General features: G+C 34.7%; 1 protein-coding gene across 2 annotated transcripts; it reads right to left on the bottom strand.

The window, feature by feature from the left end:
- On the bottom strand, positions 1-24,704 carry LOC114256931 (mitochondrial intermediate peptidase, mitochondrial). Of its 2 annotated transcripts, XM_028196617.2 has the most exons (17): positions 24,401-24,704; positions 24,134-24,215; positions 23,988-24,040; positions 23,860-23,914; positions 16,242-16,380; positions 16,103-16,157; positions 15,279-15,504; positions 14,837-14,932; positions 13,517-13,636; positions 13,281-13,406; positions 12,924-13,079; positions 8,915-9,031; positions 4,221-4,346; positions 4,051-4,118; positions 2,106-2,241; positions 1,837-2,002; positions 1-700 (listed from the first exon to the last, which is right to left on the bottom strand). In XM_028196617.2, exons 1-17 carry the CDS (start codon positions 24,568-24,570, stop codon positions 453-455), a joined length of 2,139 nt encoding a protein of 712 aa, XP_028052418.2. In that variant the 5' UTR covers positions 24,571-24,704; the 3' UTR covers positions 1-452. The 2 variants fall into 2 exon arrangements, with proteins under 2 accessions (XP_028052418.2, XP_028052419.2); XM_028196618.2 differs by lacking the exons at positions 16,103-16,157; positions 16,242-16,380 and having other exon boundaries at positions 23,855-23,914.
- Between the last annotated feature and the right edge of the window lie 526 nt (positions 24,705-25,230).

Here is a 25,230-nt window from a genome sequence, read left to right as displayed (position 1 = left end):
AGAGAGAGAACCCAACTATCAAATCAGTAAATATGCAGCTTCACAAAATTTTCAGTTGATAAAAATTTTGGTACCAACAAATATATTTAAAATGAATTCAAGCCTCTGCTCTACCAACCAAATCGAAGCTATTCTTTTTCTTCTTTTTTTTTTTTCCCCCCCAAAAAAATAAAAAATCATCGCGCTGTAGCCCTCGCTCTACCAAAAAGGACCTTGCATCCTCTGCAAAACAATTCGAAAGCTTAATGTGTATAAATCCTCATCACATAATTGTACACTTTTCATCAAAAGGCACGACACCCAGTGATTTCCACAACCCAACAACGCTCTAGAGTCTTCATATCTACTTCTTCAGTTCTTCAAGAAGCAGCCACTGATGATTCCTCCTCTTTCCGTCCTCTCCACAGTTTTTGCTAGCCTTATACAATCAGTTAAAAAGGGCAGATCTTTTGCTAATCTTTGACCAGATCCATTTCATGACAAAGGCTTGTAGTATCAGGAACTATACCTCCATCACGGTACCTTAGAATACCATCCCCTAAAAGATCATTCAACAAATAGGCCGGGTCTTTGGCTCCACCATGTTGCAAGAATTTTGTTCTAAGAGCAGATCCTGTGGCTAATGATAGAGGGTCATCCTGGCATATCTTTTGCCATATGGTCGCCGCAAAGCACTTGGCATATAAGTAGCTATAGTAACCTATATATTGGCATGAAAAATACCTTACTAGAAAGTATCCAGTAAAACAGCATGAAAAATGGAAATCACCATATGAATGGTCCATCTATCCCAAAAAAATATATATATAACTGTAAATTACACTGGTCTCCCCTGAGATTCAAAGAAAGTACAACAAACCCCACAGTTTTGACATGGTTTCACTGACCTGCCTTTTAATAAGGTTAAAGGGACTGAAATTAATGCAAATGATGTGAAAACACAAAGACAAACAAAGACTAGATTTAAGCTATTAAATAAGGTTTTAACTCTGGTTGAGATTCAAGGTTAAATTTGGTTTGAAATTAAAGGCATAAGCTTCCAGGAATTTCTGGGCACAACTGCAATCTTGTTTTTAAGCTAAAAAGGGGGTAAATTAGGGTTGGAGGTCAATGACTTAAATGTTAGGCTTTTAGAATAAATTGTGGTCCTTGAAGGATGGACTGTAGTGATTTATTGTGCAGTGCAAGGGTGAAACAAACAGTAAGAGAAAGAAGGAAAAGAAAAATAAACCCTCAAACCTCACTAAAGATTTAAGGAATGCCACGAGAAGAAATCAAATGGAGTCTCAACATCAAAGACTGTAAAAACCTGTAGCAAAAAATTTTTTTTTTTTATTGGCACATGACTGTCTAGATCAAAGTCCGACTAATCCTCAGAGGTGCACAGGCCCTCTGCAAGGAGTTTCTTATAGGTGCACCATAGTTAATTCAAGGTTTTCCCCCAATCTGATGGCCCCAAGGAATTTTAGCACCTAAGAGGTTTCGGTCCTTAAACCTTGGAGGGAGCACAACCCCAAGACCCAAGGCCTTGCCTCCAGGCCATCCCCTTGGGGTTGCAAACAACTATTAATCCAAACTCTTTAGATTTTCTCTTCTAGACTAGCCTATATAGAAGCATAGGTAACATAAATTTTCCAATCTAGAAGCTGCTACCTAACAAACAATTTCATAAAGTGCTTAACTAATTCCAACAAGCATAACTGTGGCACTCCCAGTTCCTTGTGTCAAGGTTAGGACACCTAGCAAATGTGCATGGTGCGACAATATATACATATCCTAAGATGCACAATTGTCTATGAAGAGGAACAATAAGATAATTCTTGATTGTGATGATACCTGCACCGTAGTTGAGAAGGTGACTAAAGCGGGTGTGCCAATGTGTACCCTCCACATGCTTCCAACTAGTATGTCGTCTTTTTAAATCCGCAACAACCGAAATTGTATCCATTGGTGAGGATGGCTGTTCCCCGAAAAGTGTTTGGTCAATTAAGGCATAAAAAATCTGACAGAAGAAAACAAGCAAGCAAACTTTTGTTAAGGTTCATGCTCCATCTTTTTTTTTTCTACATGGTTTGGTAATTCAATTAATGCCTCAGAAAACAAACCTGACGTTGCAACTCAGTTGCCGCAAACATCTTTTTGGCTCCCTGCATTGACTCTACCAATTTCTCAGGTATTACTTCCCCAGTGGAATAATGTCTCGCAAATGTCTTCAGGACACGATAATCCCAAGCATAGTATCTAGAAAAAATTACCAAAACCAATAATAAGATGGCTCTCAGATTTTAGTTATATACACATACACCACGTATGAAGATTTAAGTAGAGGTTCAGAGCCTATCACTCACACTGTAGTAAATTAAGACCTTGGAACAAGATTGTAAATAGCAACATTAGGATATGAAGTGGTATCGGTCATGGTGTTACGGTGTCGGAAGTATCAAGCAATGAGTATCTGGAACCGGGCGATTTGGTCGTGGAAATTTTAAAATACGCTTGTTTGGATTACTTTAATCTTCATTTGTCATATTTGAATTAATATTGTGATATCTGAAAGTATACCTTGCTTCTTAATGAAAATTTAACATTCACAATAAATAAATAAATAAATTTGGACATTTAAGATGTAATAGATGAATTAATCAGTAAATGTAGAGCCCTTGGGGTGCGTTTTTCATATGGCATCAGTCCCACATCAATTAGAAAGAGGCTATGAGGCATTGCATGACTGTTACAAATACAAGTTTCATTTCGTGGCCTCGAGCACATAGTCCCTTAGTCTCACATCACGCCAAAAAAGGGACTTGAGGTGCTCCACCTCTTTTAAATGAGTAATACTACAAACACACCCGTGTCAACCTAGAAATTACCCAGAAATTAATATCCACTGCACCTCACATGGACCCCACATGGACCCCAAACAACCCAAATTAATCTCCTCCACACAATCACCCACCCAAAAAATTCTGGGTCGGTAAGCCTGGGTTACCAGACTTTCCCCTTTTAAATAGGCCACTGATATACTACCAATGTGCTTCAAACCATGTGGATAGCTATAAAGCCTCATGTGGCTTATTGTGGCCAGTACAAAACTTTTTAATATTGTTTTACAATTTTTTAAATCAAACGAACCGGAGAAAATCGCTTTTGTAAACCAACATTTTCCGGGTGAAATAGAAATTGGCCACATCGTTTTGAACATATTTGTTGGGGCAAGAGAAAACTAGTGAAAATTTTGGTTAGATTAAGTTAAATAATATTAGATTCCTAAAGTAAACACATTTTTGTTACATTAATTCCATATTTAGAACTCATAAGCTTTTTAAAATGCAAGTATATCACCATTATTGTCTTGATGCAAGATAAAAGGTTGTTTACAATATAGCCAAAAGCAAAGATGTGCCCGATGTGTATAAGATATATCAAGGGTCAGATATTCTGGTGTGTATACATAATTATAATTTAAAAGAACATGTTGCCTATATCTATATGATGGCAACATGTTCCCTATAAGGCTATGTCTATGCAATGGTCCGCTTCTGCATTTTCCATTTTCTATATATTTTCTAACTTGACGGGCTCCTCTCACTAGCAGTTAAGATTTTAGGCTTTCCCTTCAACAAATCAATGACATGCCGGTACAGTAACCGACAAAGTCTCACCCAGCCACATCAAACAAAGAGCCCCGTCTAGCATATGAAGTGTCAACCATCAACTTGATCTCTGAGAGCCAGGTATGGGTCTCTCAATTGTTACAATAACCAGATTTTATTAGTTATTGAACCAAACAGCATAAACTCGAGCTTTAGTACGAGTACCCATCCAACAAATCTTTCCCTCTTACATGCATGAACACAAAGACACCCAAACACAAAAACAATGAAGACACCACCATCTACAAGGAGACATCACCCAATTTTCAAGTACAGAAGCAGCTGATAATGTACAAGGTAGCAACTAAAAGCTATTGAACCATATCTTATTTCATACATATGAGAATCTCAAACAGCTAAAAGGTAAACGTAGAAGCTATGTTGGCAGTCTACTCACTCAAAGAGGTTTGAAGGTGTTTCAGCCAAATCAAGAACCACCCTAGTACCTGAAAAGTGCTGGTAATCCTACAAGTACCATTAAAAAAAATAATTAAAAAAAAACATATTACAAGTGAAAACAAGGAAAACATCAACTGCCAACATAGTAGCAAGTCATCGAGGGAATACCGTCCGTGAAAGCAATGAGTGAAGAGCATGTCCAAACTCATGAAAAAGAGTTTCTACTTCCCAGTGGTTAAGCCTCACAGCAGCTGAATTACGTGAACCCGAAAAATTGCAAACAAGGGCTACAACCTGCACCATGAGGAAGCAAACCTGAATTTGAAGGAGCCAGATGCATGCAAACCAGAAACCCCAAAAAATTATCAGACTGATACATTCAAATCAACACGACCATAATATAGGAAGCCTAGGGACAAATTCTTCATATAGAGTAGATGAGTATTGTATAACCTGTTATTTTGTTATCCATTATACAACCTGTTATTTTGTTATCCATTTGTTTATTTTGACCATCAACTTATCATAACAGAATATTCCTCCAACTTGTGCAAGTTTACTTAAAAATTAATTTAATATAAGAAAATTACGCTTTCCATTGCACATCTCCCATGAACATATTCCACCTTCAAATGCAGCATATCAAGAACCCTACCATTTTCTCTTTTGTAGTCAACCTCATGCGTCCAAAAAAATCACTTGGACCCTGTTTGGATCTTGGATTTGTAGATGGATTCGTGGAAGAAAAAGAAAGAAGTGAAAAATGAATGAAGGAGAAGTCAATTTCCTTTCATTTTTCATTACACTTTTCTTTTCCCTTTACAAATCCAAGATCAAAACATAGCATAGTTCATAATTTCATCACATTTTGTACAACTAAAGGGCAATTAAATTTTTGTTGTTGTATCCCCAGTCAAATAACACCTGTAATTGCTACAGTTTATTATGTAGGCAATGTAGCATTTACCCTGCATATCAAACTTGAAGATCGTAAAAACCTTCCACACACAATATATGAATCTTTAACATCACACTTCTTGCCATTGCCACTAGAAATCAAACTCTAAAAAGAAGAATCTTGGAGAAAATGAGCCACGAAAAAATTGGACAATCTCCAATATACCTCACCCTAACACAACTCAAAGGGGACAAAAAAAGAAAGAAAAAAAAAAGAATAAAAAGAAATAACAATAACATCTCCATTGCAACAAATCAGCAACGCTAGAAAACATCACAACAGCTTGGACTGCTAAGGATCGCACCGCCTAATGAACCTTATCACTCCACTAAAATTCATCAGGTACTCAATTATCTATAAGAATAAAAAAGATAGCAGACAGACACAAGGAAGAGCTCAATGCAGCATACCAAATATGCCGTACTAAGAAACATGGACATGTGACACAACACGAACATGCCGACATGGAAATTAAAAAAACAAAATTGTAGAGCAAATGCATGGGACACAAGCAAAGTATATAATTTTATATATTTCATTATATGGCATATAAGAATAAGCAATTAGTATACGTCATATAAATGAATATTTAATTTAAAGATAACAATTTTTAAAGTCTAAAGGAGAATAATAGGGTATCATTTTACGTTGTTTATTTTTATTGTCAGATTCCAAGCTATTTATTTAAACTTGTAATGTGTTTTATATGTTTGTAAGCGATAGACACGCATTCCTCAAGTGTTTGAAGTGTGTCCAAGGCCAGAAATTTTTTTTAAAAATAGTTGGAATTTGGAAATGTCCGATGAGTGTCGTGTCAATATACAACACTAAGTCTAAAACGACACCCCACCTTCTTAGAAGTGTCCATATTTCTTAGATGCCAACTACTCATGATTGCACCTCCTAATGAACCTTAAGCTGTCATCAATCCGCTGAAATTCAGCAACATTTGCTAAAGCTAGTAATCATAGTTGTCAAATTGGGATCCGAATCGCGAATCGAATCGAATCGTGAATCGTAAAGATTCAATCACTTTTTTCTAAATTACTTAGAAAAATATATCTACATACTTGGATGTGAAATATATCATATGAATATGAAATATTTAGACTTAAATCAATGAAAATGTTGTTTTGAATGATGATCATGTAGTTTAATAGGTAAGAAATTAACAAAGGTTTCTATGTAAGATCACCATCTTACCCTTTTCCTTTTTTGGATGTCTTATCAACCATTCTTAATAAAGACAGTAAACAAAGACAAACTCTTAATTTCCAAAATAACAATAATTTGACAACGATATTAATATTTGAACAATAAGCATACATACTTTTTCCGGGTAACAATGACCAAATAATAAAAAAACATTATTTAGGATATTTTATTTTAAAGTCTAAAAAATTTTCAAATGTATAATTGACCTCGCCCATGTAATATGCAACTACATTTAATTTAACAAAATAGCAATAAATAATTCATGGTGTAAGTTACTTTAATCTTAAACAAATTTAGAAGATATATTATGATTAGTTAAAGAAAAAAAACAAAAATACAAGTTAAAAGCATGTTGGGTCTGATGGAATTGATTGGATCCTATTAAAAATTCCATGATCACTAAAATAACAACAAATCATGTAAATATATAGGTTATTTTGGTACTAAATGCTATTAAAAGTTGTATTATATCATTTTCAATAAAAAGATAGTGAAATAAAGAGTAAAAAATATATCAGACTCGATAGTTTCAAGAATTGCATAAATCGTAAAAAGTGAATCGAATCGTGAATCGATTGGGAATCATATGATTCACTAAAGATTCACTTTCAAAATAGATTCACCCATAGATTCGTATAAATTTTGTAAAAATTGTGAATCGAATCATGAATCGAATTGTGAATCGTAAGATTCTGATAACAGAGCTGGTAATATATAGCCCCCTGTAAGAGATTAAGAGGTGGCTCTCCGAATGAAGTTCTCTCAACCTATATCATATCTTCACAACTATGGAAAGATTTGTTGGTGGGCTAGTCTTTTGCGGTCAGCATGCCATGCAAAACTGTGATGAATTGCCAGCATGGCTTACAAACAGTGATGCATTAATTCAAGTCCTACTGGCCTAACATGATCATTGGATTGGCCTGCAATGTGATGCGGTAGGGGTTATCAAGGTTAAAATGCCCAAACAAGTTAGGGATCAAGTAATTATATCAAACAGGGGTTCAACCAATTTTGACGTTTGCTAAATTATAATACATAATGGAACTCAATGTGCACAAGGTGTTTAACTTTATTGCTAGTTTAAATTTCATTTTTCAAACAAGCATATTGGACATTGACACTCATAAAAAAACCAACAAAGATCTATACAGGGGGAGAAATGTGCAACCATAACAATAAATTTGTACCGATGCTGATTTTAGTGATTTATAGAAGACACCATCCAATATCATTACCAAATCACCTCAAATTTGAAGCTACTGATGCTCACTTTAGTGATTTATAGAAGATATCATCCAATATCATAACCTAATTACCTCAAATTTGGAGCTAATAATAGCCTTCTATGAAGCATGGACACCTCTCCAGCAGCAACATATGGGTGTCTGACACGTCAGACACGGACACGCAGCGGACACATGATGGACACGTGTCAGACACTCTCTCTATTGTGTCCAGAATTTTATTATATTTTTTTCCAGTTGGACACTTTGTGGACACACTCACAGACACTCGAGGGACACTGTGAGAAGAGAGAGAGAGAGAGAGAGAGAGAGACCTACTTGTGAATCTGCGATTGCTTCAATAGGGATCTTCAAAAGCTTCGACAGCTTCACCTAGGGTTTACAGGTGAGCGACTTCTCCTCTCTCTCTCTCTCTCTCTCTCTCTCTCTTATCTTTTTTGTCTCTCTTTGTCTCATCATCTTCATTCTTCTCCCTGTTTGGTTGTCTTCTTCTTTTCTTTGTTTTCCTTTAGACTCTGTTTTGTAGTCTCTCTCTCTCTCTCTCCCCCCTCCGTTTCTTTCTCTCTTTTTTTCTTCTCTCTTTTCTGTTTAATTATATATTTTTTGAACCCCTTGTATGAGGTCAGCTATTGGATAAGAACAAAATTTTGGCAACCCTCTATTTTTTAATATTCATCTTTGGCCCTAACATGCATAGAGCAAATTAATTTTATTTGAAGAAAAAATAAATTTCTTGAAATTGATGAATTTATTTGTTAGGTAAATTGCTGAAATTGATGAATAGTTGTATATATATTTTAAAATATTTATTAATGTTATTTTTCATTTTTTATTACTTCTCAATTTTTTTTTTAATTTTATGACATAATAAATAAATAAAATTATATACTTGGAGCGTGTTCTCAGCGTGCCGTGTCCCATATTTTTTGAACATTTGCGTGTCCGTATGTCCGTGTCATGTCCCATGTCTGTGTCCGTGCTTCTTAGATAGCTTTCTTTTCAACCTTTTATTTTTCATTGCCTTATATGTCTGTTTGAAGCTATAGGGGCTAACTAATTAGAGCTACTAAAGTATAGAAATTTGTAACCTCATAAACTTTTATTGTCCGCATACCAATATTATAGAAAAGCAGCTATCAGATTAATACTCTCTTTGAGCATGGAAGTTTGAGAAGGAAAATGGAGCTCCCCTTTCCAACCAGCACCCTAACTAGTTGTGTACATTCCTGTTGTCTAAAGAAATATTTTATATAACTGAAGAACATATTTATGTTATGTCTTAGAGAAAATAATTTATAACAGTAAGATGCCAAATAAGTAAGAATGACCAAAGGTGTGAACAATTACATCATGTAACAGTTGCCAGAAACAAAACATAATGTCATTTATACACAGGATGGAAGAAAGAAAACCAAATGAAAGAGAATATTCAATTTACATACAGGAAGTTGGTATTCCGTTTCAGAGATGCGGCGCCCCCCTTTAATGGCAAAATGAGCACAACCAGGATACTTGCCTGTTCTTGAGTTCAAATCAAGGTACAAGTAACCCAAGTCACCCTGAAATAGAAGTATTATGCCTCAATAGAACGATAAGAAAAAAAGTCAAATGGACCCGATTAGGGCTTTTCAAAAATGGCAGGAATGAAACATGTGAAACTATCAATGAAAGTAACTGCAAGGGGACCCTGTACCAACCAAAACAGCCTTAGGATGTTATAAGTTATAACCAGTGTCGATATGAAAATTAGAAAGCATGCATTTTGTACCACACTAATGCATCAGAAAAGTAGCAACAAAGCTGATGAACATGCTTTTTATTATACAAACCACTCCTAAAAACTAGAAAATGACTATCAATAAATAATCTCCTACACTTCAGAAATAGGCACGCTTAGATGGATGTGTGGTATGCCTAGGAAAGATAGAATTAGAAATAAATATTTTCGTAAAATCGTAAGAGCAAGTACCTATTGAAAATAAGTTGAGAGTTACAATGGTTTGGTTATGTACAACAAAGACATATAGAAGCAACCTTAAGAAAGAGTAATATGATTACCATAAATAAAGTCCTAAAGTGGCATGGAAGCGGTAGTGAAAAAATATATGAATTTATTTAATTTAACTGAGCAAAAAGCCCTTGGTAGAGAAAAATGGTGAAAAAAGATTCATGTAAATGGCCCTATTTGATTGGAAGGACATAGGACTCATTTTTGTTTGGGGCATAATACATAAATAGGTTGCTATTGCAAGTATCAATTGATGCAAAATTGGCTAGAAATATACCATGATGCTATGAAGCACATACATCTTTCCGAAGGTGATGTACAGGTGTCCAACACATGTTGGACATGGACACACTCCAAACACGCTAGAAAGAGTCGGACATGCTGGGACACTTGGGACACGTTGGTGACACACCAAGGTCCTTTTTTTCAAAAATAAAATAAAATATTTAATTTTTTTACTAAAATAGTAAGCCTAAGATTGATAAATTTGATAAAATTAAATATTTGACATAAAATAAATATTAAATATTTAAAAATATGAAATATAATAAATATATAAAATTATATGTTTCGCACGTGTCCCCAATGCCTGCATTTTTTGAAAATTTGCTTGTCGGCGTGTCCGTGTCTGTGTCTGTGTCCTTGTTCGTGCTTCTTAGACATGATGATTAAAATTGCTCATACAAACAATTTGACATCATAGTCTCCATGCATTATCATATTTACTGCTTTTCTACGATTTTTTTTTTTTTTTGATAAGTCTATTTACTGCTTTCAAGAAATGGACTTTAATAGAAGATCAATAGCTAAGGGTTTCAGAAAGGCAGCTCATGGGAAAACTCAAATTTAGGAAAAATTCCAATCAGGGAAGAATTTAAGTATCAAAAGTGCAAGGTTTCTAGGATGCATCCTCAGATTTTTTTTCCTTCATTATTTTTTTTTTCTTGGTTCAAGTGGAGACGGGGTTGGTGTTGCATGAAGCTAAGAACTCAAATACGACAACATAATGATTGTGTTACATGGACATTTTTATTTTCCCCGAAGTACCTATGTCCACCATATATGGTAAGAGTAAAGGTGTAGATGTGTCAAACAACCGTATCCAATTAGACACTTAAATTCTCTAATTTTTTTTAGGATATTTAAAAGAAAAAGAAACTCAAATTTGCTAGTAAAGAAACATTTTTAGTTGCTCACATAAATGAGTTGGAATTTTATATTTTCCTAAATCCTATTTAATTTCTAATACATTTCTACATTTTTTTTGGGGGGGGATAAATTAATACATTTCTACATTTTACAACAACTTATCTAAAATATTTTAAAATATGCAACATATATAAGTGCTTGTTTGGGAATTGACCTTTTTAGTGACTTTTTGACTTTTTTTGAGGTAAAAAAATAGTTAAATGTGTTTCGGAATGACTTTTTTTAGTTGATTTGCTTTTTTAGTGATTTTTTGGTTTTTTTAGTGACTTCTTGGTTTTTTTTTTAGTTGATTTCCCCTCTATTTTCCCCAAAGTACCCATGTCCACCAGATATTTCTTGGTTTTTTTAGTTGATTTGGATGGTTGTCATATAATAAATAGTTGTATTTGTTGTTAACAGATATTTTTAGATAGTTATCATGTAATAGATGGTTATTAGGTTTTTAATGTGTAATTGATATATTTAATATATGAAATGTTATTAGTTTTGAATTTTTTGATTTAATGGATTGGTTTAATAATGACATCAAAGTTGTCGCCATGTTTGACTTTGAAAAAATAGAAACTAATTTAACGAAAATAAATATAAAAAAAAATTATTTTAAAAAATTATTTCTACTCTCCCAAAAGATAAAATTATATTAAAATGATGTGTTTTTTTTGTTTTTTTTCACAAATTTAATTTTTAGTTTCTTAGAAAAGTTTTCTAAAAATAGATTCTGAAAACCAAACCAAACCAAATATAACTTTATAATCAAGAAAGTTCGAACATTATTCATTGAAAAAAAAGGCCATTACATTTTAAACAACATACAAGTTAATCAACACAAAATAAGTTGTACAACGACTTTACCTTTGAAATGGACTGTTTGCAAAGAAAACTTTTTTTTATTGTCCTTATTCAGAACAAGATTCAAAATTCAGGGTCAAATGTATCACAATTGAAAGGTCAGAACTAAATTGACACAACCCCCAAACTATGGGGACTGTTAGTATAATTCGGCCTTTCTTCTTTGGTAGAAAAAAGAACACTATCGAAAAACTATTCATGTATTTATCATAACAATTATACTCTAATATTAAGCAAGAATCATTACGTTATCAATTTCATGATAGTTTGAATACCAGCCCTAGAGTATATGAAAAGTATCTAGTAATTCTCAAAATTAAAGAAAATTAATATCAAATATTGATATGTTTACGAAGTATTGGATACATATTTGCGAGTATCCAAGGGGTATTGGTATTCAATACAAGCATGATATGGATACGACTTTATTCATGTATTTATCATAACAATTATGCTCTAATATTAAGCAAGAATCATTACATTATCTATTTCATGATAGTTTGGATACCTGACCTAGAGTATATGAAAAGTATCTGGTACTTCTAAAAAATAAAGAAAATTAAAATTAAATATTGATACGTTTACGAAGTATTGGATATATATTTGCGAGTATCCAAGGGATATTGATATCCAATGCCCCCATGATATGGATATGACTCCCTTCTAGAAGTATATGTGCTTCACAGCAGAAGAGCCTAACAAAGTAGATTTCAGCTCAATCTTACAAAGAATTGAACCATTAAACATAATTACATAAATCAACCATAATTTATATCTCCAGATCAGATGAAAAGACACAAATATTTTAATACCATGAGCGACACTAGTAAAATGGCATTTAGAGATAGCATGAATAACCCATAAAACACTTCAATATGGTTGGGAAACAGTAACCAAGTGAAGGTGCCCTGTTCTCATTTCATGAGAATCATAAGCAATGAACCAAGGGAATATTCTCACTGAAAACTTGGCCATCTTCTACTGCTCTTCTAAAAATTTGAATATATTTAGCAAACTTCCTGGTGATCAAAGCCACCATAGCGATATATAAGGTTGGCATGGATCAACGCATAAACACGGGCAAAAAGCTAGAAGAAAATTGAATTGCAGCCTAAGATTGATGTGTATAGGATTAAAAGTTAGCAAACCAATCATAATCACATTATTGAATAAGAAATATGGGAATAAATCATTACAAAAGATATATCAGTTTTTTTTCCTTATTTTATTTTTTTTTATTTTTTTATTTTTTTGGCAGGGGTAAGGGGACAATGCATTTATAAGAAACATATGTTACTATTACAAATCAGTTGAAAATAGGTCAATATCAGTAGTTCTTAAATGATTAAAGCACTATAACTTTTAAAAGGAAGTCTTATATGTACCTCTTCAGGGTGATAAAGGGACATTTTAAGCACATCCGTATGCCATGACTCCCCAGGTGCAAGAGGGATACTACGAAATGTCACACCAAATAATAACTCAACCAGCACCTTCAAACCCTCTATACATTGTGTCAAAGGAAAATATGAAGCTACAACCTGCAAAAAAAATCAAGGACAATCATTGCAATTTCTGAATCTAAAGTATAAGATAAATGATTCAACAATCACAACCCAGAAATCTTCTAAACATAGGAAAAACCTTAGAATTGCCTAAAGTCATCAGTCGACCACAAAATCCACTAGAATTATGTGGACTCTGAGAAAACAGAAAACAGAAAACATAAGCATGTTGCTTACCAAGGAGTCCAAGCTGTAAGCAGAAGACTTCATCAACCCTGTGAAGTATGCTTCGTCCCAAGGGTCTAGATCACCATTTATTTGTCCATTCTTCTCTCTCTTAAAATCCCAAATTCTCTTAAACTCCTACAGAGACAGTAACTTCTCATCTAAGTACATTTATTGCGACAAATTCAGCAGCCAGAAAGTTAAGTACCACCACTTCAAGCCTTAAACTCATGTGCTGAACATAATACCTTATCAGCTTTGGGCCTGACCATTTCACTCATCTCAAGCAAAAAGGACATTACAACCTCCGGTGATGAAGCCATATTTGGTTGTACTGCAAATTCAGCATAAGATTTGTACCCCATTATCTGCATACATCTACAAGAAAGCCAATTAATGGCTCACTATGTCATATAGAAAAAAGTACATTATATAACTTATATGTATCACTTCATGAAGAATGATAGTCTTGATATTGTGGTGAATTCTCTTTCATATATAAAGAAATATTGAACAAAACAGAAATGTCTAGAATTTCTTCTAACAATGGTTAAATCGTGCTTCTCTTAATGCTTGGGATTTAGTTCTCTGAGTTTGAAAGCAAAGGACCTCAAGCATATATGCATAATATGTGAGTTGGAACTTTGAAAGTGGAAAGCAAATGCATGCAATCATGTAAAGCAATGAAAAAATTCAGTGTCTCCAGTGTGAAAAAATTCCCCCTAGGATAAGTGATTATATTTTGTACAAATTAATGAACTTTGAGCAGGTGTGAGGGTATAAAATTTGCATACATCCAGTGTGCAAGATTTGTGCCCCCTTTGCCACCTTTTTCATTCAAACAAATTACCATCTCATAGACATAGATATAGATATATATGTGTAAACACAGCATCCATACAGCCTTACTATGGATCCATCTTCCAAAAGAGATAAAGGCCTCGTTTGGGAAGTTGGCTATTTTAGTTTTTGACTATTTTAGTAGGCTAAAATATTTGTGTTTGGGAAGATGGATGGATTTTTTTGCAGTTGGATGTGATGTTTGTGAGAAAAAAAGTGATATGATTATGGGTTTGATGTGACATTTTGTCTTATTGGCTATTTTAGCCTATTTTGTCTTTTTGTGAATTTTAGCCCAAAAAGCAAAAAAAAGCCTTTGCCAAACAAGGCCAAAAGTTAATTAAGGGCAAGTTTGGGAACAACCTATTTTAGCCAAAAAGTCACTACCAAAAAGTCGAACTCTTCTCTCCACTTTTTTCCACGTCTTTTGGTAAAAAGTCAACTAAAATAGCTAATTCTCAAAACAACCCTAAGTATATATCTTATGGCAGATGCCAAGGATTTCAACATGGGTTTAGAATGACTTCTTATGGGATATCACATCATTTTGAAGATACTTAAACCCTTCAACTACAAGGTCAAACTCAAACATTCAACATGTGAAGTGTAGAAACATATTCACCAAATATATATCACATAAAACCATCCTGATATAGAATTAGAAGACATATTGCATGAGTATAGTTTATCCTGAAGTTTATAAGACAATAAATATGGACTTAATTAACCTGAGCAATCTCATGACGAGAAGCAACAAGCTTATCAAGAACACCAAGGTTTGCAGAAGGGACAGAGTTTCCTTGGACATATGCCATCTTCCTCACCTGCATGAGATTCAAAACATGGATAGACAAATAAAATTTGCTTGACTAAATTGCAAAAGAAAATATGGAAACAATGAGAACAACTTCAAATTAATATGCCTCAACTAATTGAATACATCTAAAACGATTCGGTGAATTCATCCATACGATATAGCAGTTAAATGCCAAATGAATTTTTCAGTGGTTCTTCAAAGAATCCACAATATATTATCCACCAACAACTCCACTTAACTCTCAGTCACTCAGTTCATGGAATTGCAGAGTCCAGGCTTTGCTAATGTAGTGATGAATAGTTTCATTAAAAAATAAAAATAAAAATAATCAAAAAGAGAGCTAATAAAGCTACCTCAGAATCTGATGCCCACTGTAGAACAGAGGACAAATTACTTGGCTCCGTTAGTATCCGGAATCCTTTTTCCTTCATGTTAGCACCTCTTGAATTTAATGATTCCCTAGATGCACTGGGTGTGGAACGATAAATTGGCTTAACAAGATGGTGCAACTGTTTTGGGATACGTGATGCCGGAAATATATCCACATAACCTGGGTCAGTGATAATATTTTCATTGAACCTGACCAAAAACAGATACAAAATAATCGCACAATTAGCCAGCTACGAAATCTTTGTTATGTTAAATAATTAAAAGATATTCACTTCACCATAGAATGGAAGAAGAATATCACTTTAACAAAATGAAGGGCAATAAAACGATAAGAACTATAGCCAAAAGAAAAAAGAAGGAAGTCACTTTAAAATCCATATTATATAAAATAAAAATAATGATGCAAATGATCAAAATGTTTAGTAATGAAGTAGTTTAACAAAAATTCTTGTGTCAATGCAAATGATATTGTTTTTGGCAAGTATGTCAACTCAAATTATATTTCCAGATCACCATTGAATATACTGATGTGCAAGATAAACAAAAAAGACAAATATCTAAATAATAATATAAAATAAAATAAACAAATAAAATCTCACAAGTTTAGAATGGTCAAACCATCACATAAATCACAAACCCCATATAAAGTTTAATTTCTAGAGCATATATTAGATTATGGATGCATTCTCGCCTGTTGCAATAGCACAATATTCATAGGGAACATCAACAAAATAGAAGTCAACTGATCAAAATAATACTCAAACAAATAAAGATACAATTTACTTACTCCCTACACAATTGACCAATGTCTATGTTTAGAAGATTAACTCGATCCAGTTTGTCTGTAAGGTAGAAAAGCAATGTTTGTTTAGTTATTGGAAGAGAAACATGTCAGAGCTAAAGCTATAGGATGAAAAGACAAGTACCAGTACTGAGATGAATTCCACCCTTCTCAAAGTCAATGCGAAGTGAATGGGCTGCTCTTTGAGCTTCTTTACTGAGAAAAATACCATCTTTGTCTGCCTTTATCACCGCATTATATAGTGTATGGTTTGTATTAAGATACTGCACGATAGTAACCAAAAGTAACAAAGTATTGTCAAAAGTACATGCATTTAAAACATATTATATACATGACGGGAGATCATTTTATCAACTATACTTAAAAAAGTGATTCTAAAATTTCTTAAGAATTGTTAGGTATGCTAGTGGTTAACAATTAAGTAAATGTTTGAAGGGGGTTCATATTTCATGATTCTACAAAATTGTGTCAATGGAAATAAAAAAGCTACAAAAATTCAATCAAGCGCTCTTGGAAAATTGATTTAAAGATTTGCTTATGAAAGAGAAAGACAAAAGAGGAAGTTGTTTGTATCTATATATGGCACAATCTAGAGTCACTGATTTCCTCTCAGTTTTAATAACACATGAAAGGGGTCTTTCAAAGGGCATTAAAAAATATTTCAATCATCACATTAGCCTGATTGTAGAGGAATGAGAAGGGTCCATTTTGGCATCATACATAGTGTGGGGAAGCAGTGGCAAACCCACTAAGGGGCAAGGAGGGGCCCCTCCTCACTTTGAGATATCACTTCTTATTCTAAAAAAATGTTTTCAATTTTTCCCCTCTAAAACTATATATGCCCTTCAAATTTTTTCCATTCTTCTTCCAACAAACTCAACTAGCCATTAACTTCTTTTTTTTTTGATAAATAACACGCCATTAACTAGAACATGGATATAAATTGACTCGTTATTTAATTCACAAATAACTTTAAGAAAGCATTTCTTTTTATTATTTACATTTTATAGATATTTCTTATTTTTATTTTCATTTCATATTACTTGAATGTTAAGATGGTTTTATTGTAGGGACATGTATGATATTGGAATAGTTTTGAAATATTGATAATTGATTTTTTCACCAAACAAAACTTGTGTTCCAAAACACAATAATTCATCTTAATATTTGGCTGCTCTCAACTAAATTCCTAGCTCCACCACTGTGGGGGATGATTACTAGAGAAGATGTTTTCGGATCTTTTTGGGATTTTACAATTAAAACTACGGAGTTGTTGACTATCTTTGTATTTAGGGGAGTCACGTATTGAAATTGTTAAGCATATATGTATTTGATATTATTATTTATTATTAAGGGTAGTTTCTTTGGTAATTTTAGGGTTTGCTTAGCTTAGATAGATATATTATATATACATATATATATATATATATCTCCTTTGTATCCTTTATTTTTCCAATGCTCAATAAGCAATCGTTAGTTTCTTCTAAACTTGTTTATCATGGTATCAGAGCAAAGGGTTAAGCTTCAACCTTAACTATTGATTGTTCATGCCTAATGATTGTCATTTTGCTGCTGGTGCTCGTTGGATTGGTCTCAGGTTGCTGAAATCTTTCAGCAAAATTGTTTGACTTCATATCTCTCTCCCTTCTCCTTCGTAACACCATTGTTGGGTTACCCATTGACTTTTCTCTTCTTCGATTGGCCCGTGGTCCTATTTGCTTTGCACCCACGACTGCCACAGTGCCCCATGATTGCTGGATTGCCTCTGGGTGTCTTCGAAACAACCTCTAGTTGCTGAAATAGCCTCTGCTGCTTCATTTGCGGCTTTGTTGCTGGTTCTAGTGCTTTGTCTGCTGTTTTTGTCTCTTTTGAGGGCTTCACACTGTTCGTTTGGCTGCCGTGGTGCTTCATCTACTCTTTGTCCTGGCTATTCTGGTGTTCATTGCCTTCTCTGCCCTGTTTGGTAATCTCTAGTCTGTTGCTGGTTCTATTTCTTTGGCTGGTGGGTTTTCTTGTGTCTTTCTTCATCATGACCGGTGGTACCTCTGATTCTCTCCAAGCTATTAGTGTTAAGTTAGTAGTTGATAATTATAACTACTGGGCATACGTTATGAAGAATTTTCTTCTTGGTAAAAATGTTTGGACCTATGTTAGTGGTGGTTCCTCCATACCATCTGATGTTAAACTTGAAAACTTCAATGAACTCCTCTCTACATGGCAAGTCACTAATGCAAAGGTCATTACTTGGATCAACAATTCTGTGGATCAATCGATTGGTATTCATTTTGCAAAGTTTACTACAGCCAAAGAAATTTGGGATCATCTCTCTCGTCTCTATGTTCAATCCAATTTTGCAAAACGATATCAGTTAGAACATGAAATTCGAGCTACTTCTCAAGGTGATAAGAGTATCCAACAATTTTATTCTGTTATGACTACGTTATGGGATCAGTTGGCCTTTGCCTAAGGCCTTGAGTACTCATATAGAATATTGTACCTATCATAACGAGCAACGTTTGGTTCAATTTCTTATTGCACTTAGAGTTGTTTTTGAGGGACAGCGTGGTACCATTCTTCATCGCAGTCCTCTTCCCACTGTTGATTCTATTGTGAATGAATCTTAGTTGCACGAAGCGGGAGCAGGAGCGTGGAATCGTAGACATTTCAAGAATCATTAGTTGGGAGCTTTTGTATATATTTTAAATAATATATAAAAATATATTGTAAGATTATATTTTTTTATGGGACTATACATGTTATAAATAAATAAGAATTATAAAAAATTATATGTTAAAATATTCTAATTATATACTTTTATTAGAATTTTTTTAATTTATTCTAAAATATTTTTATTACTTTTTTATCTATTTATTCTAAAATATTTTTGTTAAAAATTATTTGTTTTATGTTATTTTCTTAAAAAAATAGCATAATAATATTAATTCAATAAATATAATATATAAATAAATACACATAAATTTATAAAGATAATATATAATATATAAATAAAAACATATATTTATAAAAACAAATATATATATACATAATACGTATTATATATATATATATATCTTTAATCTGAGAAGAGAAGATCAGAGAGAGAGAGACGTCGCGCGAAGACCAGCGAAGAGGAGAGAGAAGTCGCGGTGGCCTGTGTGCGACTCGCGAAGACCAGCGAAGAGAGAGATGTCGCAATGACTAGCGAAGAGGAGAGAGAAGTCGCAATGGCCTGTGTGCGACTCGCGAAGACCAACGAGTAGGAAGGGAGAAGTCTGCGATGGCCTATGTCTTGCGATGGCCAGCAATGGAGCTCCGACTGAGAAGAAGACAGATTCGTGATCAGATTCACGTTTCTTTTGCATCAAAATCGCGATTCTTCAACGAATTTGAGTCAGAAGCGCAGAATCGCGCTTCTGAGGAAGAATCGTGAGCAGCATGAATGATTCCTGCTACTAAGGAATGAATTATTAGCTGAAGAAACTTGTTTTAAGAGCATTCCAGGCAAAGGTTTGCTTCCCCTGCTGAGTTGGACTGTTCAAGTTGTCCCTCCTAGTAATTAAAGTCGCTCCTCTGTTCGCACACCGCTGGATGAAAATAGTTTTTGTCATCAAAAAGGTCATTGGAAGGCTTAGTGTCTTGGACTTGCTGAACGCTCTCATTCTGGTTCATCTTCATCTTGAAAGAAGGGTAATGATCGCTCCTCTGTGTCACCGATGCCTTGGAAAAAGGGTTGAAACTAACATACAGCAGCTACAGTTCCCTCTGTAGAGGATTTTGGCCCTTCATTGACTTCGCTTGCCGAGCAGGTTCATGCCATGTAGAAACTACTCTCTGCAACTACGCCTAATGCTCTTTTGGTCTCTTCCGCTTTAGGTTTACCTCCCTCTTCTTCTTCAAGTATTTCTCAGTCCACTTGGGTCTTTGACTCAAGTGTTTTTTTTTTTTTTTTTTTTTTGAGCAACAACAAAATTTTATTAAATCAGAAAAGACAAAGAGGACAAGAAGTCCTCATACAAAGAAAGAAAAAAAGAAGAAGAAAAAGCAAAATAAAATCGCAAAACTCGTAACCCTAAGGATGGCAAACAGCAGCCCAATCCCTAAAGATCAAAAACAAAAGGACTCCTTTAAAAGGAGGAGACACAAATGCCCAAAATAAGGCCAAATATTCCGCCCTATCCTACAAAGCCTCTACACTTACTTCCTTGCCTTCAAAGATTCGAACATTTCTCTCCAACCATATAACCTAGAAAATAGCAAAAATAATGCTTATCCACATTGATTTAGCTTTCTTGGTACTCTCAAACCCGTCAAACCTAATAAGAAGCATATGCATACACTCCCGTGGAGCAACCCACTGCACATCACATAAACTAAAAAGACGCTACCATAATACAGAAGCCACCGGGCAATGAAGAAAAAGGTGATCCACTACCTCCAAGTTTCTCTTGCACATCACACACCATTGAAGGCATAGAGAGTGATTAGGCCTTCTCCTTTGGAGAACATCATTAGTTGTAACACGCTTTTGAGCCAAAGACCACATGAAAAACTTCACTTTATGAGGGACACCCGCTTTCCAAATTTTCTTATGAAAAGGGAACAAGGGAACCGAGCGATTATCAATAATCTTATCAAAAAAAGATTTACATGAAAAGACCCCTGAAGAAACAAGATTCCACACCCTACTATCACAAGACGAACAAGTGCTACTCATCAAATGGCAAATGATTCCTCCTTATACTTCTATTTTTTTTCCTTTTTCCACTCCTACTGTTATGACTGCTAATGGCACTCCCATGCCATTAGTAGGTGTTGGTTCTATTTTGACTGATTATCTCTCTCTTTCTGATATCTATTGCATTCCTCAATTGACTTTAAATCTCATTTATGTTAGCCAACTTTGTGAGCTTGGTTATCATGCTCACTTTTCTTCTTCTGATTGTGTTGTGCAAGATCCTTATTCTGGATAGCGGATTGGGACAGCCCGTAAGTTGGGTGGGTTATATGTTCTTGAGCAGTTTCATGTTTCCATCACTCACTATAGCTTCCACTGATTTGTCCTCTTTTCGTCTTAGCTCGCAGTCCTCTGAGTTTTATTTATGACATTCTCGCCTTGGTCACATTTCTAGCTTCCGTTTACAATATTTAGTCTCGACTAGTGTTTTGGGAAATTGTAGTACTCGTAATATTTCAGATTGCAGTGGTTGCAAACTTGCAAAATGTACTGCTTTACCCTTTAATAAAAGTATTATAATTTCTTTTGCTCCTTTTGATCTTTTGTACATTCTGATGTGTGGGGTCCTGTTCCTATTCAAGCGCCTCGTGCTTGGTTTGAAAAATTTGCTACTATTGTATCCGCTTTGGGTTTTCACACTAGTGATCATGATTCAGCTCTCTTTCTTTGGTCTACCTCTACTGGTCGGATTATTCTTCTCTTGTATGTTGATAACATGATCATCACTGGTGATGATCTTGATGGCATTTATGCTCTCCAAGGTCACCTCAGTCGTCATTTTGAGATGAAGGATCTTGGTCCTCTTTGGTATTTCTTAGGCACTGAGGTGGCTTCTTCTTCTAAAGGCTATCTTCTCTCTCAGTCCAAATATGCCTTAGAGGTCATTCAACGTGTTATGTTGATTGAAACTCGCACTGTTGACACTCCACTTGAGCTTAATGTGCATTATACTTCGACTGATGGGGTTTCTCTGTTTGATCCTACTTTGTATCGTGTTCTTGTTAGCAGCCTTGTCTATCTTACTGTTACTCATCCTGCTATGCTGTCCATATTGTTAGTCAGATTATTGCCTCTCCTACTACGGTTCATTGGGTTATGGTTCTTCATATTTTGCGGTATCTTCGTGGGTCTCTGCATCAAAGTTTGTTTTTCTCCTTTACTGTTATCAGATCTTTGTGCCTATTCTAATGCTGATTAGGCCGGTGATGCTATGGATCGTAAGTCCATTACTAGTGTTTGTATGTTTTTGGGTACTTCCCTTATCTCTTAGAAGAGTAAGAAGCAAACAATTGTTTCTTGTTCTTTTGCTGAGGTTGAGTACCGTACTATGGCTACTACTAATTGTTTGGTTGCGATGGTTACTTGCTGATTTTGGCATTTCACTTTCTGCTTCTGCTTCTGCTCCTACTCCTATGTATTGTGATAATCAAAGTGCCATCCAAATTGCTCATAACTTTGTCTTCCATGGGGAGACTAAGCATATTGAGATTGATTGTTATTTTGTGCGTCATCATCTTCAGCTTCCTACTTTGTCCTTACCGTTTGTGCCATCTACTATGCAATTGGCTGACTTCTTCACAAAATGTCATACGACTTTGTGCTTTTATTTTTTGCTTGGCAAACTCTCGATACTTCCTATTATCACATCATGAGTTTGATGGAGGTGTTAAGCATATATGTATTTGACATTATTATTTATTATTAAGGGTAGTTTAGTCTTGGGAACTTTTAGGGTTTGCTTAGCTTAGATATATATATCTCCTTTGTATCCTTTGTTTTTCTAATGCTCAATAAACAATCGTTAGTTTCTTTTAAACTTGTTTTATCATAAATATGTCCTTTAGGCTAATTTTGCATGATATTGAGTTTAAGCAATTAGTGGATCTCTTCAAGTTAAATCTTTGCACATACATGGGTCCACTTGCCAATGTGGTAAGCCATGTAGGCACCACTTCATCACCACATTACCAATCCATGTGTTTGGTCCCATATGTGTCACTCTTAAAGTGGCAACCAGACCAATGGTACACTGCCACATGCCTTGGCAAACTTCTCTTCTCTCTGTGTGTAGCTATGCCAACTTAGGCAAACACATGTAGTGCCCTAGCCAAGGCTAGGTACTCAGAGGGACATTCTCCAAGAAGCACACCAGCCTAGATGCGCTTGGTGCGTTCCTTAACTAGGTCTGGCAATCCTCCACCCAAGTGCATCTTCATTCTGCTTAGGCTGCCCGTCAGCTGGGTTGAGCAACTCTCTGCCTGCCCAATCAGGTATCTCCATTGCCTCACAATCTCCTTTACCTCCACTGCCACCATGAACCTACAAAAGCTAATGAATGTTCTTCTAATTTATAAAGTAGTAGACCTATGTCAATGTCTTCTATTGATTCTCCAACTCATAAGCATGATCGTCGCTCTAGAATTTTTATAAAAAAAGAAATGATCATAAGGAAATTGGTGTTAATTCTGTGTAGCGTGACACTCAATTGTATAAGCAAATCTATGAATATAAGCAACACGACAAAATTTAAGGGCTTCTATCAAAGTAGATCTGTACAAACCACTTATTTCTGAGTACCGAGCTTCTAGACCAACTAATTTCAACCTTCACGGTTTAAAGTGTTTCCTTGGTTAGAGTATTTTTCTGCTAAACATACTGGTTTTTGTTTTCCATGCTGTTTTTTTAATTAAAGGGCATAGTATACATCAACATTTGAAAGATTCATTTCTGTTGGTAACAAGATACTTTCTTATGTTCCTTGTTACAAATATTAAAGATTTACCTTAATTATGGTTTTTTTTTTTTTTTTTTTGATAAATACCTTAATTATGGTTCTTATTCAAATTCCTAGGATTCCATTCCTAAAATTTAGTTTTATAAACATATACAGACAAAATAATCAAAATAGCATGTCCTTATTGCAAGCACACACGCACTTTCAGAAATCAAATACACTGTCACTGATGAAGAAAAACACAAAATCCAAAAAAATCATCGGTCACCTCACATGTAGATATTCATTGATTCTCATTGCCGCCTTGTTGGCCTCCACAACAAATTCCCTGCAATACAAAAACATTCCTTTAAGCACTAGTAAGTAGAAGCAACAACAACAAACACAAAGGCAACGAAAACCTCTCAGGGTGAGTATGTCTACATAGTTCAGCAGAGTCCACAACTGAACAGACCTATCAAATCAAATAATGCAATTACCACATGCACTCAAAAATCACAAATACACACATGTATGGAGAGAGAGAGTCCATGATTTCTAAACGTACTGTGTCTGATATTTCATCCATGGCTCGGATAATTTCTGCAGGTGATGGCATTCCAGAAATGTAATTGACGAGTTCACCGGACCTAACCAAAGAAACAATTAAAAGAATCGGTGTCCGTATTCGATAAGAAAAACTTCGAATGGTTGCTGAGAAAACAAGAGCCATTTTTGAGCTTGTGGTCAGTTAAAAATCAAATATTTTCCTTTTACTTTCTATCATTTTCTGAGAAAACAAACGGAGTAGAACCAGGGGGGGTGTTTGGTTTACCGCTCGATGGCTTCGTCGACGAAGCGTCGAAAGCCATTGGGGGTCTTCAAGTGGTGGAAGCCATAGAGACCCGTGTCCTTCACATGTGGAGCTGTTGAGGTGTGGAAACGGTGGTTGGTCCAAACACGGAAGGGGAGGTTCGAAGTCGATCGGCGTATTAGGGCCGACATGGCTCGCCGATTGGGGTTGGTGGTGCTGCTATGAAACTTGAGTTGAGACTCAAGTGTGACGACGGGTCGCAGACAAAAAAATGAGATTGTGACTGGCGAAATGGGCTGAACGAATCCGGTCGTTAACTAGGGTTTGGGATGGCTCTTCAAAATCAACCCCAAAATTTATTTTTTTAGAAGTTAAATTTATTTGGTAAATTAGAAAAATCATCTTGGACAAGAGTGATGAGAAAAAAATTTTGAAGGTACCAAACAAATTAATTTTTTTTACGCATTAACTTTTATAATTTAATTTCTAACCAATAAATAATAATTTTGTAAACTCTTATTATTTTTTCAAAGTTACTATCTTGTATTCAATCTCTTCACTCTTTTCACTCACTTATCTATGGGTGTTTGGGAAGAGGATTTTTTTTTTTTTGGTTAAAATAGTATTAAAAAACAAAATAGGCTAAAATAATTAATAAGATAGAATGTCACATCAAATCTATAATCATTTCATTTTTTCTCATATTAAGTCTATTTTGCATCTTAATTCCCAAACTAGGTCTAGTTTGGACGGAATTCTCAAACTAAGCTAAAGCGCTATTACAAATCGCGTTTTCACTGTTTGGAGCCCAAAATGTGATGAATAGTGAAAGTGCTATTAAAAATCGCGTT

This window comes from Camellia sinensis, unplaced genomic scaffold, assembly GCF_055761805.1.
Source record: "Camellia sinensis isolate YWXY unplaced genomic scaffold, ASM5576180v1 Unanchor136, whole genome shotgun sequence".
NCBI lineage: Eukaryota > Viridiplantae > Streptophyta > Magnoliopsida > Ericales > Theaceae > Camellia > Camellia sinensis.
The sequence above is the reverse complement of the archived record's forward strand: the minus strand, read 5'-3'. Positions and strand labels throughout refer to the sequence as shown.

Bases quoted from the DNA above. Each gene is read 5' to 3' on its own strand.
- LOC114256931 (XM_028196617.2), bottom strand. From the start codon at position 24,570: ATGTCGGCCCTAATACGCCGATCGACTTCGAACCTCCCCTTCCGTGTT. The intron at 16,381-23,859 runs GTGAGGTGACCG...ACTATCGTGCAG, and splicing joins GAATCAATGAATATCTACAT to TATCTTAATACAAACCATAC. The intron at 13,637-14,836 runs GTTAATTAAGTC...AGATGTATGCAG, and splicing joins CTCGTCATGAGATTGCTCAG to ATAATGGGGTACAAATCTTA.